This window comes from Leptopilina heterotoma, unplaced genomic scaffold (assembly GCF_015476425.1).
Source record: "Leptopilina heterotoma isolate Lh14 unplaced genomic scaffold, ASM1547642v1 Lhet_42, whole genome shotgun sequence".
NCBI lineage: Eukaryota > Metazoa > Arthropoda > Insecta > Hymenoptera > Figitidae > Leptopilina > Leptopilina heterotoma.
This window is the reverse complement of record NW_025111078.1, coordinates 3,113,982-3,131,614: the sequence shown is the minus strand read 5'-3', so window position 1 is coordinate 3,131,614 and position 17,633 is coordinate 3,113,982. Positions and strand designations below refer to the sequence as shown.

The following is a 17,633-nucleotide window of genomic DNA, read 5'->3' as shown; positions in this document are numbered from 1 at the left end:
AGCAATGCGGTTCTCCTCTTGCGAGCATGTTCACTCCGATCGAAATCGAAAGAAATATCCTCTCCCGCCTCGTGTACGTATCGCACGTATATATTGCCTTGTATAAATGTACCATAGCCAGGCCAGGCCATGGCATGGACAAGAGTTGCCAGTTTCGCAAAGCGACGACAATGATTGCAAAGGCAACCGGTTGCATGCGCTAAAAATACGAGACGGAACGCCGAAGACTTAGTTAATGCTCCAACAGGAACAGTTGCATCCTTAACTCTCCATGATTATGATTCATACATTCACATTTCTATTTATACCACTTGACATTAATTTCAAAACAACTAAAATACCAAAAAAAAAAAAATACATTCAACAAATCAAAAAGAAATCCAAAAGAATTTTTAAAGAAACCAATTTTCTTATTTTCATTTTCGTGGAGTGCAATTGCACACCACGAAGATGAAAATAAGAAAATTGGCAGAAGTTTAGACATATTTTTATAATTTTCGATTTTGAATTTTCGCGCTCTGCCTTTAGTTCGCGTAGGTGGCGCCACTGCTAATTTCGTTTGTCTTTCTAGGAGTGAAGAAAAGCACATGACAGTTGAAAGTAGAGAAAGGGGAAAATTAACAAGAGTCGTCGTGACTAATTGATGATCGTAGTGCTGCGATCTTAACCTCACCGGTTCGGTTCGCGAAGGAAAATCAAAGTTGAGAGCCTGCAACCAAGCAAGAAACATCCAATGATTATCCTCCTGACCTTGAGATATTCCTGGATTGTTGCCCCTTCTAGATGTCATCGTACTCTTCACTATACATATTCAATCCATTCTCTATTAATAATTCGCCAATCAAATTTAAAACAACATGAGACATTCGACCATTTTTTTTGCGGATTTACTCTCAGGTTCTCAAAAAATCTCTCACTTTACCGAATATTTTTCCTAACAAAATTGAAAAAAATTGAGGTTTGAAGTGTGAAGTAAAGAGTAGAAAAAAATCTAGTTTTTTTTGCTTTCCTCAATGGAAGAGACATTATTTGGTCCATATTTTTTCCCCTGGTTCCGCACCTACCGCGCTCCTTCCTGCGCGATTGAACAATGAACCTGGCGGAAACCGATGCTAGCCTCAAGGTTTTTGAGAAACGGAAGCCCCTGGAGCTTTTTCGTTTCTCTTCCAAAGTTATTTCCATTTGAAATACTTGAAAGACACGCATGGATAAATGAAAAAAGAAAGAAAAAAAATAAAGAGAGGCACACCAACATCACAGCAAATTGTACACGCTCTTTTATATTATCCTCCTCTCTCAATTGAGAGAGAAAGTTACTCTCTTATATAGTGTGCTGTAGACACACACCGCGATCGACATCGATTACATTATATACTTGTGCGATGGCAGTTGGGCGTCAAAACGATCCCAGGTGTTTCTTTACGATGATCGATTGTATCATCCCAAACGAGCCTTATGTCTCTGGCGATAAATTTTCCTAAAATAATTTCCGATTCGTTTATAATAAAATATGCAATATTTTGTATACCGAGAGATAATTTACTTACAATGATGGAAAAATGTTACTTTTCGACCAGTTATGACTATAAAAAATTTACATTAGGATTAGTTTTGAATAAATCAAGACTAAAATCTTGAAAAAAGAATTTTAAGGCTTAAAATTGACTTAATGTGATTTTAAGATTTAAAAAAGGGTGTTTTTAATTCATTTTTAAACATATATGGTTTCATTTCAGTCTTAAAAGTATTATTTAAAGTACTAGAATTGAATTAAACTGGGTTTAAGTTGAAAGTAGGAAAACTTTTAATCATTTTGATTTAAAAGTAAGTAATTAATACAATACAAGAAACAAGATGCAGCTTGGTAAGATTAAAAAGTATTTGTAATTTATACAATCGAAAATCATTCAAGAAAGAAGATGCAGCATGGTAAGATTAAAAAGTATTTGTAATTTATACAATCGAATATTATTGAAAAATGAAGATGCAGCATGGCAAGATTAAAAAGTATTTGTAATTTATACAATCGAAAATCATTCAAGAAAGAAGATGCAGCATGGTAAGATTAAAAAGTATTTGTAATTTATACAATCGAAAATCATTCAAGAAAGAAGATGCAGCATGGTAAGATTAAAAAGTATTTGTAATTTATACAATCGAATATTATTCAAGAAAGAAGATGCAGCATGGTAAGATTAAAAAGTATTTGTAATTTATACAATCGAAAATCATTCAAGAAAGAAGATGCAGCATGGTAAGATTAAAAAGTATTTGTAATTTATACAATCGAATATTATTGAAAAATGAAGATGCAGCATGGCAAGATTAAAAAGTATTTGTAATTTATACAATCGAAAATCATTCAAGAAAGAAGATGCAGCATGGTAAGATTAAAAAGTATTTGTAATTTATACAATCGAAAATCATTCAAGAAAGAAGATGCAGCATGGTAAGATTAAAAAGTATTTGTAATTTATACAATCGAATATTATTCAAGAAAGAAGATGCAGCATGGTAAGATTAAAAAGTATTTGTAATTTATACAATCGAAAATCATTCAAGAAAGAAGATGCAGCATGGTAAGATTAAAAAGTATTTGTAATTTATACAATCGAATATTATTGAAAAATGAAGATGCAGCATGGCAAGATTAAAAAGTATTTGTAATTTATACAATCGAAAATCATTCAAGAAAGAAGATGCAGCATGGTAAGATTAAAAAGTATTTGTAATTTATACAATCGAATATTATTGAAAAATGAAGATGCAGCATGGCAAGATTAAAAAGTATTTGTAATTTATACAATCGAAAATCATTCAAGAAAGAAGATGCAGCATGGTAAGATTAAAAAGTATTTGTAATTTATACAATCGAATATTATTGAAAAATGAAGATGCAGCATGGCAACATTAAAAAGTATTTGTAATTTATACAATCGAAAATCATTCAAGAAAGAAGATGCAGCATGGTAAGATTAAAAAGTATTTGTAATTTATACAATCGAATATTATTGAAAAATGAAGATGCAGCATGGCAAGATTAAAAAGTATTTGTAATTTATACAATCGAAAATCATTCAAGAAAGAAGATGCAGCATGGTAAGATTAAAAAGTATTTGTAATTTATACAATCGAATATTATTGAAAAATGAAGATGCAGCATGGCAACATTAAAAAGTATTTGTAATTTATACAATCGAAAATCATTCAAGAAAGAAGATGCAGCATGGTAAGATTAAAAAGTATTTGTAATTTATACAATCGAATATTATTGAAAAATGAAGATGCAGCATGGCAACATTAAAAAGTATTTGTAATTTATACAATCGAAAATCATTCAAGAAAGAAGATGCAGCATGGTAAGATTAAAAAGTATTTGTAATTTATACAATCGAATATTATTGAAAAATGAAGATGCAGCATGGCAAGATTAAAAAGTATTTGTAATTTATACAATCGAAAATCATTCAAGAAAGAAGATGCAGCATGGTAAGATTAAAAAGTATTTGTAATTTATACAATCGAATATTATTGAAAAATGAAGATGCAGCATGGCAACATTAAAAAGTATTTGTAATTTATACAATCGAAAATCATTCAAGAAAGAAGATGCAGCATGGTAAGATTAAAAAGTATTTGTAATTTATACAATCGAATATTATTGAAAAATGAAGATGCAGCATGGCAAGATTAAAAAGTATTTGTAATTTATACAATCGAAAATCATTCAAGAAAGAAGATGCAGCATGGTAAGATTAAAAAGTATTTGTAATTTATACAATCGAATATTATTGAAAAATGAAGATGCAGCATGGCAAGATTAAAAAGTATTTGTAATTTATGCAATCGAAAATCATTCAAGAAAGAAGATGCAGCATGGTAAGATTAAAAAGTATTTGTAATTTATACAATCGAATATTATTGAAAAATGAAGATGCAGCATGGTAAGATTAAAAAGTATTTGTAATTTATGCAATCGAAAATCATTCAAGAAAGAAGATGCAGCATGGTAAGATTAAAAAGTATTTGTAATTTACACAATCGAATATTATTCAAGAAAGAAGATGCAGCATGGTAAGATTATATTTTCTTACTAATTTACATAATCAATTATAATTCAAGAAAGAAAATGGAAAATTGACAGAACAAAAAGTATTTGTAATTTACACAATCAAATATTATTCAAGAGAAAAGATGCAGAATGGTAAGATTAAAAAGTATTTGTAATTTATACAATCGAAAATCATTCAAGAAAGAAGATGCAGCATGGTAAGATTAAAAATTATTTGTAATTTATACAATCGAATATTATTCAAGAAAGAAGATGCTGCATGGTAAGATTAAAAAGTATTTGTAATTTATACAATTGATTTTTTTTTAAGAAAGATGATGCAACATTGTAAGAGAAAGTTGCCACAAAATTTAATTTTGTTTTTACCTGACTTTTCCCTGATTATCAGACAAAATTTTGACTTTTTCCCAGACTCTGAAAAATAAATATTTAATCACGAAGAAATTAATTAAGCGTTGTAAGATTAAATTTTGTTAGTAATTTACTCAATCTAGTTTTAATTTTAAAAAAAGGTTATTTGCAATATTTTTGTTTTTTAAGATATAAACAGTTTTAGATTTTGTTTTTCCTCTCTATTTTATTTACTTAATATTCTTAGCTTAAAACCATAAATATTCTCAAGAATTCTCTTTATGAAACTTTTGGTATTCAGTCAAAATCTGAATTATATTCTTGTTAACGGCTTTTTATACTTTAGCTCCATTTTACGTTCTTAAATACTTTATCCACTGTACCTACTAAAGGAGCTTAAGAACTCCCAACTTAGTTAACGTTATTAATATCAAAAAGCAGAATATGAAAATGTGTTTTAGTTTTAAGTTCTTAAAAATTTTAAAACTCATTTTACCTGCAGCAGTTTGGTGTACACTTTACTTCCTGAAAATATTTTCCCTTGTATGAAAAATTACACAAAATTACACTAAAAGTGGTTATTCAAAAAGAAAACATGCCTCTTGCTTTTCATAAGTCTACTTTTATAAAAGCGCTTTGATAAGTGATTTTTTAGATGATACCCCTAGGGGTACCCCTTACGTTTTATTATTATTTAACCGAAATATTACTAACATACTTTAAATCCTTCTGTTTTTTTCAAAATGAAGCTCAGGATGACAATTCTTCAATATTTGAAAAGAAATATTCTTTGAAATATGAAATTCAAAATCTTGGAAATTCACTTTTTAAAAGGAGGGTGTAGAGTCTGTGTGTCGTGTAACATTGTATATGTGAATTCTCCACGCATATGTCGAGAGACCCAAACCCCCTAAGATTTTGGGTAAAAGTGAACCGAGTGGTGTTCTTTTTAGGGTCGGAAATTTCCACAGATGTTCAAAATTATGATTGAGAGATTGCTATACTATATGTATAATATGAGATCAAAACTCATGTGGTCAAGTTAGTAGCAGCTTCCACTCTCTGAGTCTCTAAATGCCATTTAGAATCGATAATGTAGTATATGTGGTTAGCTAGTATCTATTTATAATCAAGTGTCGTACATCTAAAACCAGAGTGTATACTTGTCATGCTTTTATTTTTCAAAATGTTGACCCAAGTTCTTTAAACATTTTTAAAAGGTTTTTTTTTTAAATATTTGAAATTAAATTATTAATAAAACTGAATTGAGATGGCTTTTAAGAATTGATTTCTTATGGAAGTAAACAATTTTTTAAAGAAATGAAAACTCAGAAAAATTTACGAACCTAACCTTAAAAAAGCAGATGGAAATTTCAAATTTAGATCTTTTTACAAAAACGTTCCTAGCGCTCCTGGCGGCGAAAAAGTTGCAACTCAGGTGAGCTATTTCAGCCATATGTGACTTTTAATTAAATTAATTTCTTTTTTTAATTTTGGAGAATGTCTTGTACATTAAAAAAAGTTAAAATACCATTAAAAGAACCCTTGAAGAGAAATAATCGTTCGAAGTATAAAGATTGTATGATTAACTGAAAAACAATTTTCTCCAGTAGTTATAATAAGTGTTCTTAGCTAGAATACAAAAAAATGTATTATACATAATTTGAATGAAACTTGGGTATAAAATCGATTCTGCACGCGACCTGAAAATGATGAAAACGATGTAGGATTATTTATATGACATTTTTCGACAATGTTTTTCTACAAGAACGAATTGAGATTTACTTCTTCTTTTTTGTTTAAATAAATATATAAAAATTAATTCCTAAAAGAGTTTCTCGCACACGACAAGTAGCTTTGTGCTGAGGCAGTTTATTCCGTCTCGTGTGTAAATAGGTGCGTGTTGAACTCTCTCAACAAAAGAATGCTCAGGTAGGTAGGTACTTGGCCGGTTTCAGGTAAAACGTAAGCCAGGTGGTAGACTCTCTCTCTCTCTTTCTCTCTTACTCCATTTTTCTCTCTTACCCTTGCCGCGAGACTTATTTTTTTTTTCTCTTCATCGACCAACAGCTGTTTCCCTGTACTGTTCATAAAGGGAACTCTCCCTCATTGTCAACTACCAGCCAGGGCCCCGAGTTCTCGCCCTTTCGCGCGCACATGCCCTACTTTAAATCGTTATATCTTTTCATGTCGTAACATGTGACTGTCGATAAAAATCGCCAGCAGTGCGTAAACAGCTTATTTTCAATTGCACTTTACTGACTTTTATATATATATACATATATACACTAAAACTTGATTAAAATCCAGAACTCTTTTTCAAAATATAACCTCTAAAGTCTAAGTCACCGTTTAATTCTTGCAAACGATTATATTAGAATTTTTTAAAATAATTGAATTTCCAACAAGAAATTTATTACTTTTAAAAATAATTCAATTCCTTCTTGTCATGAATATTGTTAATTATGAAAATAATTGAATTTTGCAAAGAATTTTATTAAAATGCCTCAAAATAATTGAATTTCGGGAATAATTTTATTATTTATCTTTAATAATTGAATTCTTTCCAAGAATTATTTATGTAAATAATTGAATTCTTGGGAAGAATTTTATTAAAATCTAAAAGAATAATTAAATTATTTTTTAAAAAATTTAATAAAAAATGTATTTAAAATAATTGATTTCTTTCGAACAATTTTATTAAAATATTTAAAAATAATTGATTTTTCCAGGAATTAAAAATAAATTTTTAAGAATAATTACATTTTTTGAGCAATTCTTGTAAAATTGTATTTAAAATAATTGAAATTCTGCAATGAGTTTTACTATTTATGAAAATAATTGACACAATATAGAAATATGTGTAATAACAAAAATATTACCTGGTCAAAGTTATTATATTGAAAAATTTCAATATGAAAATCAAAACTTTACAAATGTAAAATATATTGTAAACTGTGAAAATTGCCTTCTGTGTAGAATTGAAATTTTTTCGGTAACAAAAATAAAGCATTTTTGAACATAACAATTATACCCATAGGTCCTGATCCATTGGAAAATAATAATGAATGAATAAGTCTTGGGTTTGAAAACGACCTTAAAGATCCTAAACCGAGGTACCTGTCGCAAGCGAGTTGTCAGCAAGGGGCCATTTCTCTGAATAACGATCCATACCGGGGAGGATAAATTTTATGTTTCTCTTTACAAATTTCTATTTGTTAAATTTTCCCAGTAAATTACAAGTAACTTAAACCATAAACGTAACATTTATGTGACCAATTAACTTCGTAACGGCTTACTAAATTTCCTCGGTCATTTATTTATATATATACTTTTTTTTGCCATCTTATTTTCAAAATATTTCCAAAGGTCTCGAGAAATAATGTATGAAAAGAATTTTAAATAATATTTACTTTTAGAGTCAAAATTTGTTTTTTTTTATTTACATTAATGAAAATTACTATAATACAATTCAGTTATTAACATATTAATATAATTTAATATAGAAAATAAGAATATATCATTATAAAAAAAAATTTTATTTACCATCATTCTTGTATATTTTTTCTTGAATAATAATATTCGATTGAATAATTGAATAATATTCGATTTTGTAAATTAGTAACAAGATTTAATACTACCAAGCTGCATATTAATAATATTAATATTATTTTCATTTTAATCAAATTTTTCGCAATAATTCAATTCTTTTCATAAATAATAAAATTCTTCTCAATTCAATTATTTTTGAATTTAATTATTTTTGAAAATTTTAATAAAATCCTTTGCAAGTATATTCAATTATTTTCATAAGTAATGAAATTCATCGCAGGATTTCAATTATTTTTAATACAATTCTTCCCAAAAATTCAATAATTATTTACATAAATAATTCTTCTTCGAAAGAATTCAATTATTAAAGATAAATAACAAAATTATTCCCGAAAATTCAATTCCTTTGAGGCATTTTAATAAAATTCTTTGCAAAATTCAATTATTTTCACAAATAACAATATTCATCAGAAGAATTCAATTATTTTTTCAAGTAATTTAAGTTAATTTGGTCTGCAAGAATTCAATTATTTTCATAAATAATAAAATGCTTTTTAGGAAATCCATTATTTTAAAAAATTTTAATAGAATTCTTTTCAACTATTCAATTATTTCCTTATAAATTAATAAAATTCTTCTTAGGATTTCAATTATTTAAAAGAAATGTAATAAAATTAATAAAACTTCAATTATTTTCCTAAAAATAATAAAATTTTTCACAGGATTTTCAATTATTTTTAATACAATATTTTATGTAAATTCTTCAAAAAACATAATTAATTTCAAAAATTTTATTAAAACTCTTCGAAAGAAATAAATGAACAATTATCAATTATTTTTAATAATTTTTTCAAAAGTTTCTAGAGAATTTTCACATCTATCTGTTTATAATTCAATTTTATGAAATTTTGATTATTCAGAAATTCTTTAATTACCTATATATATTAAGAATATAAAAGCTTGAAATAATTTTAAAAAAAAATTCAATTAAAATTTTTCAAATACAATTATTCATTAATTTTAAAAATAATTGAATTTTACAAAGAATTTTTATTGTAATGCCTCAAAATAATTGAATTTTAGAGAAGAATTTTATTATTTTTAAAGATAATTGAAATTTTGACGAAAATGTTTTTAAATTATTGAACATAATTGAATTTCTGTAAAGTTTTGTAACTTTTCAAAAATCAAATTTTTTTAAAGTGTTTTTAATTAAACACTTCTATAAACTAAACACTTCTATAACTTCTATAAATCCATGATTTTTAATAATTAATGAAATATTTATAAAAAAAATTAAATAATGCTAATTATGAATCCTGTAAATTTAATCAATTCTATTTTCCCTGAATCCCCTGACCTGTATCAACCCCTGTTATAGTGTGAATTAAATTAATAAATTATATTTTATTATTTTTTAAAAAGAGAAATTTTTTTTCTTTTAATCCTTATATTTATTTTTGAAAAATTGACGAATTTTTGTATAGTTAAAATATTTTCGTTTCGTATGGTTATTAAAAATGGGAATTGTAAAGGAAAGAATAAAATAGATCGTTTTTCTTTTTCGCATGGCTCACGGTTACTTTCCGCACCCTCGTTTCCGGTCGTGAGTCCATGACCATTACTCGACTTCACACAGAGGAATTCCATGTTTTCGTATTCGAGAACCATCGCAAAATAACCTTGAAAAACTTCCTATGTATACGATATAGGCGTATATATGCTTCTTAGGGTTTACAATATGGGATGGATGGCTTTCTTATTCTTTAGATTATAAATGCATGTCCATAAATTTCAAAATAGATTCTAAATGAAAATCCACCATTCGTAAAATCAAAGGAAACAAAAAATTTAGAAAAAAAAAATATTCTAGTTAAGAAATTAATTTTTTAGGTTATTTCGCACGTTTTTAATTAGAGGTTTTCTTTTGTCTTCTCTCTTTCTTCGTGATTACGAATCTGATGTCAGTTTTTAAAAATTCAAAATGTCGGATCCAAGATGGGGGATAAATACTTGCTTTTCTAAAAAATTCCTCTAAAGGGGTCTTTAGGCTTGCTGATTACGAATCTGATGTTAGTTTTTCAAAAAAAATGGGGAAAGAAATATTTGGTTTTTTTTTATAAAAACATTTATTACAAACTTATGCAGTAACTTACAATATATTATACAGTACACTTAAGGAATAAAGTCCGTAAAAACGACGTTAATAAAAAAATGACTAAAATTATATCGATGTACCCCGCAGTGCTTCTTGTAATTTTCTCCTCGCCACAGCCACGCGATCTTCCTGTCGTTTAATATCATCGTCTGCTATCGACACAGCCTTTAAAAATACAATAAATTATTTAATTAAACAACAATTTTATTAAATCTTAAATTTAATTTTATCTTTAAATTACTTTGATCTTAAATTTACTTTGATCTTAAATTTAATTTTAATTTAATATTAAATTGAGCGCTCAATTAATGTCTAATATTAAATTAACTTCTAATCTTAAATTAAACCTTTAATCTTAAATAATTAAAAGTACAGGGTGCAAGAGTTATTCTACGAAAAAAAAGTTATACTTTCGAATAAAAAAAAAAATGAAAAAAGAAAATTTTTGATAAAATATAAATTACGTGCCACTCAATTGGAAACCTGAATCGCTACCTGAACGAGCGGCTGTTCGGGATTGAGAAAGACGCCTGGATTTTTTTCTAAGGACATTTTAGGACCTGTTTGTCCTGTGACGGGTTGTGAAGAAACATGCAATGCAGTCGCAACACTTTGCAATAAAGTTTCCTCAGTAATATAGGGTCCCACTGGTCTTAAAGATTTTGGTAAATCCATAACATCAAATTCAAAACCATCTGGATCACATGCTCTCAGTCCCTCGAGTCGTTTTTCCCAGAAGAGCTGAAAATAAAAAAATACTAAACATTTAGATTTGTTTTACATTTTTTTTTTTATTGCGAAGAAAATATTCTTCTCGTATATATTTCTGTTCATTAAATACTTAACTCGTTTAAAATAGCATAGGTCTAGTGTCTAAAATAATTTCTTCATTAATTTTTTTTTGATGAAGAAACACGTGCAAGGTGAATGAAATGAAGCAATTTTTATTATTTTCAAAGTACCAAAAAAAAGTAGAAGAAAATTTGCAAAAAATTAGATGGTGCAAAATACCAAAATGGAAAATGATGAGTGTGGTAAATGAAATTACCTGCTTGGGTTTATCTTGTGAGCCATTTTTGCTGTCAGTTTTTTCGGCTCCTTCCTAAGGGACCAATTGGACATTTGTATATATCATGTGCAACAATAAGATTATAAAAATTGCAATGCCAATTTCCGCAGAAAATTTAAAATAAAAAGAATCCAATCGATGAGAGAGAAACAAAGAAAACAAAGAATTGGGAATAGGTGTAAAAACTTTGAAACCTTGTTTTTTTTGTAGTACAAGAAAATTGTGCTAACAAAGATTAAAAAATTTATAAAGTGCAAGAAGTTTTAAAATAAATGAAACGAAAAGAGTGTGCACAAGATTTTAAGTGTCGTTAAAAAAAATTTCAAATGTTAAAAGAAGCAAATAAAAAATATTAACCTGCTTTGGTTTCTCTTGATTTCCATGTTTAATGTCTTTAACTTTTCCCTCTTGTGTCTTATAAATTGTTACTGGTTGTTTAAAAATAGACGCCGTTTGCCTTATCGGTGGTACTAATGAAGCATCATTTCTCACCCCTCGACTGTAAAAAGATTTTTTTAACAAAATTTTTCTCTTTTATTCTTCAATGTCTTCAATTAAAAGTAATTTAACTACTATTTCAAGAATAAGTTTTTGGAATAAATTAATTTTTATTATTTTTAAATTTAATTACTAATTTATTCCATTGGTAACTGAAAATTTATAATCTTTTTATTTTTTAAATGAAAATACTATTATAATAATACTTCCATATTGAGAAATTAAAATAATAAATTTAAGTTAATTTTTAGAAAATGATTTCTTTGAATTAAGTAAAGAAAAAAATACCTGTAGTAATAAACATCAACCTTCCCTGTCGATGTCAATTGATTTTGACTTTTTCTTGACTGCTCGTCTCTTGTTGGCCAATTTGTGGGCAATGCGGATGGGAACTTTTTTTTCTCCACTGCCATATTCATTTTGATTTTGAATTTTATGTACAGAAAATGTAAACAACTAATGAACACGTATAACAAACAATTTATGTCTCTCGAGCATTTCTCAAAGCGTCTACTAGTTTTCAGCCATGTTGGAAAAATAGTTCTTCGATTGACTTAAGATGGCAGTAGTTATCGAACTAGAATTCGTTTGTAGCGTTTTGGTGCTCTTTAAACGAACTACAATTGTCCTTTTCTTACCGGAACATGATAATTGTTTAGAAGTTTGATTACCAGTGGATCAAAGAAAATAGTTCGTCTCGTAAGACACAGATGGTACTAGTGCAGAATACTAAAATAACAGGAATGACAGTTTCTTTTGATTTCATACAATTTATTCTATTTCAATACGATGTAAAAAAAAGTATTGTCAAATTAAAAAAAGGAGGTTTCGAATCAGTATTGTTTTTCAGTATTAAAACAAACTAAAGACAATTACTACAACATTAACATTCAGTAACATTTAAAGAACCAATTAACCTTTAAATAAATTCTTATTTTCTTCTATAGAAATCGACATCGGTGTATAAAAATAGTGCATAAAATAATCTTTAACAAAAAATCAAATGTCGAAGAGGAGTGGAACACCGTCAGCAGCAGAAGACAACAAGGTGGTGAGTGAAGTAAAATTTAATGTTCTATTTCAAAATACAAAATAATTCATTATTTTCAATTAAAAAAAGACTTTTGATTAAATTTGATTGGAATTTTTTCAGGAATAGAAGGTGCAATATAGAACATATCAATAATCAAATTTCACAATGCTAGAAAAGGTTAGAAATCTACACAATCGAATTTTTTTCAAGAAAGAAGATGGAGCATGGAAAGATTAAAAATTATTCGCAATTTTTACAATCGAATATCATTCAAGAAAGAAGATGCAGCATGGTAAGATTAAAAAGTATTTGTAATTTATACAATCGAATATTATTCAAGAAAGAAAATAGAACATTTTTCAAAAATTGACACTACTTTAAATCCTCAAATAGTTCAAATAAAAATGTCAAAAAATTTTTAAATCGAAGTCTGTAAATAGTTGAATTTAGATAAAAGATACTTTTTAAATCTATGTTTAAATAATTCTAAAAAAAGTTTTGGAAAATAATAGAATTAGATAAATTATTTAAAATCGATGTTTTGAATAAATACTTTTTACTACTTTTTTCAATATTTATGCTATTTTTTTAAAATTATTTGTCTAGTGTGAATACCTACTATTAAAAAAAAATATGATACTATTAATTTTATTAGAAATTGAGACAATCGAATATTATTCAAAAAAGAAGATTAAATTTAGTTAGTTGTTTACACAATCGAATTTATATTAAATAACATGAAAGTGAATAAAACAAAATATTCTACTTCTAAATATAAAATTTGTTGTTTCAAAAAGTGCAATGAATTTTGTTCATAATTTTGTCGTTATTTTACAAATTATCCAAAAAGTTTAGAATTTAATTTTTCTCAGTGATAGAAAATTCGAATGTAATGTGAAATGAGATAAATTTAAATTTAGTTACACGAATTTGGTTACAAAAAAAGGATTATTGGAATGTTAAAGGGTTTTTAAATAAATATCAAAGTTTTATTATGAATTGTAAATATATATATGTAATATATACATATATATATATATGATTTAATTGCCAAAAGAAACAATTTTTTTGTATAGCTAGGAACAACATGAACTGCGCTTGGAAATGATACTTTTTTTCAAAATAAAAACGTAACATTTTTTTTCGACTCATGCGAAATAAAGGGTATGTAAAAGGCGAGCTCGGAGATACAGTCCAATGATGGAGGCAATATTGTAAAATTAAAACAATTATCCAATTATTAAAATTTTGTTCTTTTGTTTACTGTAAAAGAATATTGCTTTGTACAGTTATTTCGTTAGTGATAACTAACTATTGAAGATTTGAGGTATCGTTGTTTCTATTGGTCTATTATATCGAAACTGTGATTATTCAAAAATCTATTTTTCCTTTATAGTTTAAAATTTTTTTAATATTAACGATACATTTTTAAAAAAAATTCTGTTCATTTGTTTTTTGTCCTTAATTTTTTCCAAAATGAATTAAAAATGGGGGAAAAAATCGAATTTTGCAATAATCACAGTCAATGACATTGTACATGTGTGTGTATCCTGTAACAAAATATAAATATCCTTGTCTGTATCTGTTCTCTCATAGCTGGCTTTGAATAATAACACGTTATCTAATACCCTATGAAAGAGGCCTCCAGCTTATACTGAGAAATTACGAGTGGATTCCTATCAAGCTCCTTACTTAGCACAGCGGACTAAAATCACTATAAAGTCGATACAAATTTTTTTCGGGGTCGACAAAATCGATTCTTATCCACCAGGTAAGCGCAAGATTATTACCGATAGTCACAAAAATATCTCGTTAAATATCTCGCAAAGAGCTTGCCTCTGTAAGTGCACCGTTACGCTTTATAATTCTTAATCGAGAGCACTACCACAAACGACGTCAGTCAGCGAAATAGTAAATCGTCGAACGCTCTGTTTTTTATTTTTCATTTCATTTTATTTTTTTTTGTGTGTGAACGCATCATCACCTGCATACAGTATAAGAAATCGCGTAAAAACGCATTAAAATGACTCGCTGCTAATTCTCCGCATTTACATTTTCCTACGTTTTACAAATAATTTAGCTTTCGTTCATTCTAATACAAATTCTTTTTTTTTCTTTATTTTCAGATCGAGAAGAATTTTTTTTGTCTTTTCATTTTACGTGGGAACATTAAAATTTATATAATATAATATCCCTCCCATTGTCACGCGGAGTTAAATTGCATTGCAGTCATACATAAAAGATAATAAAATTCTATGTTACAAGAAAATTCATACATATTTCTTTCTCTCACTTTCTATTAACGCTTTCAGCTCTCTACTTATATTTAGGTTCTATACAAACTTATACACCTACTTACACTTTTGTCCATATATATATTTATATTATATATAGAAAAATTTCAATATAACTTCAATTGTTAAACTCTGCTTTTCTAATTCATTCTCTTAATTGAGAATTCAGTCCGTAATTCGGGTTGATCCTGATTCCGTCAGCGCTGACAGAATGAAAAATAAAACTGAAGCTTGCAGTAAAAAAAAGAAAAAAAAATATACGAGAAAATCTCGTTAAAAGAAAATTTGAAATTAAGTTTTCAGCAAAATTTCAAATAACAGATACTGTGGAATCTCAGTTTCGTCACAGAATCAAACGTATTCTCTCTATCATCGCTTTTTTTCATTTATTCCATTTTTTTGTATATGACACGACGCATTCTAATTCCATAAATATCTTAACAAGCTTAGACTTCAAAAAATAATTATATTAACAAGACGATTGAGATTAGTATATCACTTCATAGACTGTTGCTTTCTTGTCACCAGATCCAGTCACAATGTATTTGTCATCTGTCGAGATGTCACAGCTCAGCACTGATGATGATTCTTTCGACTGCAAAAAAAGATATAACTTGTTAGAAAACATATTATTGGAGACAGAAGATGCAAGATGGTAAGATTTAATATTCTAATTTATTTAAATGGAAACATTGTTAGTAATATTATTAATCAATTTTTTTCAGGATGGAACGTAAAAAGATGGAATGATCTCACACTCAGATTTATGTACTTTTAAAATTTGTTAGAGATTTACTCGAACGAATAATATTTAAAACAAGGATGGTAAGATTAAAAAGTATTTGTAATTTATACAATCGAATATTATTCAAGAAAGAAGATGCAGCCTGGTAAGAATAAAAAGTATTTGTAATTTATACAATCGAATATCATTTAAGAAAGAAGATTAAAAAGTATTTGTAATTTACACAATCAAATATTATTCAAGAGAAAAGATGCAGCATGGTAAGATTAAAAAGTATTTGTAATTTATACAATCGAATATCATTCAAGAAAGAAGATGCAAGATGGGAGAATAAAAAGTATTTGTAATTTATACAATCGAATATTATTCAAGGAAGAAGATGCAGCCTGGTAAGAATAAAAAGTATTTGTAATTTATACAATCGAATATCATTCAAGAAAGAAGATGCAGCCTGGTAAGAATAAAAAGTATTTGTAATTTATACAATCGAATATCATTAAAGAAAGAAGATTAAAAAGTATTTGTAATTTACACAATCAAATATTATTCAAGAGAAAAGATGCAGCATGGTAAGATTAAAAAGTATTTGTAATTTATACAATCGAATATCATTCAAGAAAGAAGATGCAGCATGGTAAGGATAAAAAGTATTTGTAATTTATACAATCGAATATTATTAAAGATAGAATATGCAAGATAGGAAGATTAAAAAGTATTTGTAATTTATACAATCGAATATCATTCAAGAAAGAAGATGCAAGATGGGAGAATAAAAAGTATTTGTAATTTATACAATCGAATATTATTCAAGGAAGAAGATAAAAAGGCTAAATTTTGTCAGTAATTTACGCAATCGAATATCATAATCATCTTTAATAATATATAGTATTACAAAAATAGAAGAATTAGAGATATGTACACACCTGGAATATCGAAGCCCCATAAGGCGTACGCCAGGCGTTAAGTAGATTATCCTTTCCAGTGGACACGAACCATTTGCCACAGGAAGCAAAGCGCAATGATAGAACGCAAGACTCGTGCAAATGAAGTTGATATTTGTCAGGTTTCGTGGCGTGAAGTACTTCAACATTCGAGTTCTCCATTCCCACCGCCAGCCATTCCCCAGAGGGACAATAGCCAAGAGAGAATATTTGCGAAGTAAAGTCATGTTGCTGCAATTGTCTACCCTCACGTAAATCCCATGACCTCACAGTATTATCCAAACCACCAGTCCACAATTTCGAGCCACATGCTGAAATATCGATGCATGATGCTCCATCTGTGTGGCCTTGGAATTGTCTCACAAGCGTTTGATTCTGTAAATCCCAAACGGCAATGTTGCCATCGCTGCAACAACTGAAGCAAACCTTTGAGTCGGGCGATATTGCCAATGCGTAACATGCAGGCGCTGATGATGTCAATTCGGCTTTAATTCTTGGCGTGGGACTCGCCAAATCCCAGATACTGAGATTACTCGCTTCACCACCAACTATAAGTGTCCTGCCATCGGGCAAAAGTTTCACCGATCTAATATAATTGTCCCGTTGCAGACAGTCCAACTGGGAAACTGGTTTTGCACTACTGCTGCCGCCTTGACTAATGTCCCAGACTTTGACGCAGCCTTTACCTCCTGTGTAGACGTACTTTGTCGGGTTTGAGATCGTTACTGCACATACAACCTCTCCATGGGTCAAGGTGTTGATCTGACGAGCGTGTCGTGGAATGCCGGCTCCGATTAACGCATCAGGTGGGAAAGGCACGGGTTGCATTTGACCTTCACTCGAGACATGGAAGCTGTAGGCTCTGTAAACAAAAATACACATTACTTTCATATTTATAAAACTCATTTATTTTCAAAACG

The 17,633-nt window shown here is 28.1% G+C and overlaps 2 protein-coding genes across 6 annotated transcripts in view; both read right to left on the bottom strand.

Moving 5' to 3' along the window:
• Positions 1-10,085: 10,085 nt before the first annotated feature.
• On the bottom strand, positions 10,086-12,247 carry LOC122506489 (methyl-CpG-binding domain protein 2). 3 transcript variants are annotated; one of them, XM_043618706.1, is made up of 5 exons: positions 11,989-12,247; positions 11,560-11,701; positions 11,182-11,235; positions 10,602-10,874; positions 10,086-10,298 (listed from the first exon to the last, which is right to left on the bottom strand). In XM_043618706.1, exons 1-4 carry the CDS (start codon positions 12,117-12,119, stop codon positions 10,605-10,607), a joined length of 597 nt encoding a protein of 198 aa, XP_043474641.1. In that variant the 5' UTR covers positions 12,120-12,247; the 3' UTR covers positions 10,086-10,298; positions 10,602-10,604. The 3 variants fall into 3 exon arrangements, with proteins under 3 accessions (XP_043474641.1, XP_043474639.1, XP_043474640.1); XM_043618704.1 differs by having other exon boundaries at positions 10,629-10,874; XM_043618705.1 differs by lacking the exon at positions 11,182-11,235 and having other exon boundaries at positions 10,629-10,874; positions 11,989-12,246.
• Positions 12,248-13,720: 1,473 nt separating this feature from the next.
• Positions 13,721-17,633, bottom strand: part of LOC122506487 (protein groucho-like) — a 143,759-nt gene continuing 139,846 nt past the window's right edge. For all 3 annotated transcript variants that reach the window (XM_043618700.1, XM_043618703.1, XM_043618701.1), the window contains exons 11-12: positions 16,696-17,575; positions 13,721-15,622 (exon numbers count right to left, since the gene is read on the bottom strand). In XM_043618700.1, coding sequence (XP_043474635.1) covers positions 15,515-15,622; positions 16,696-17,575 — 988 coding nt within the window. In that variant the 3' untranslated portion in view covers positions 13,721-15,514. The remainder of the gene's footprint in view (positions 15,623-16,695; positions 17,576-17,633) is intronic.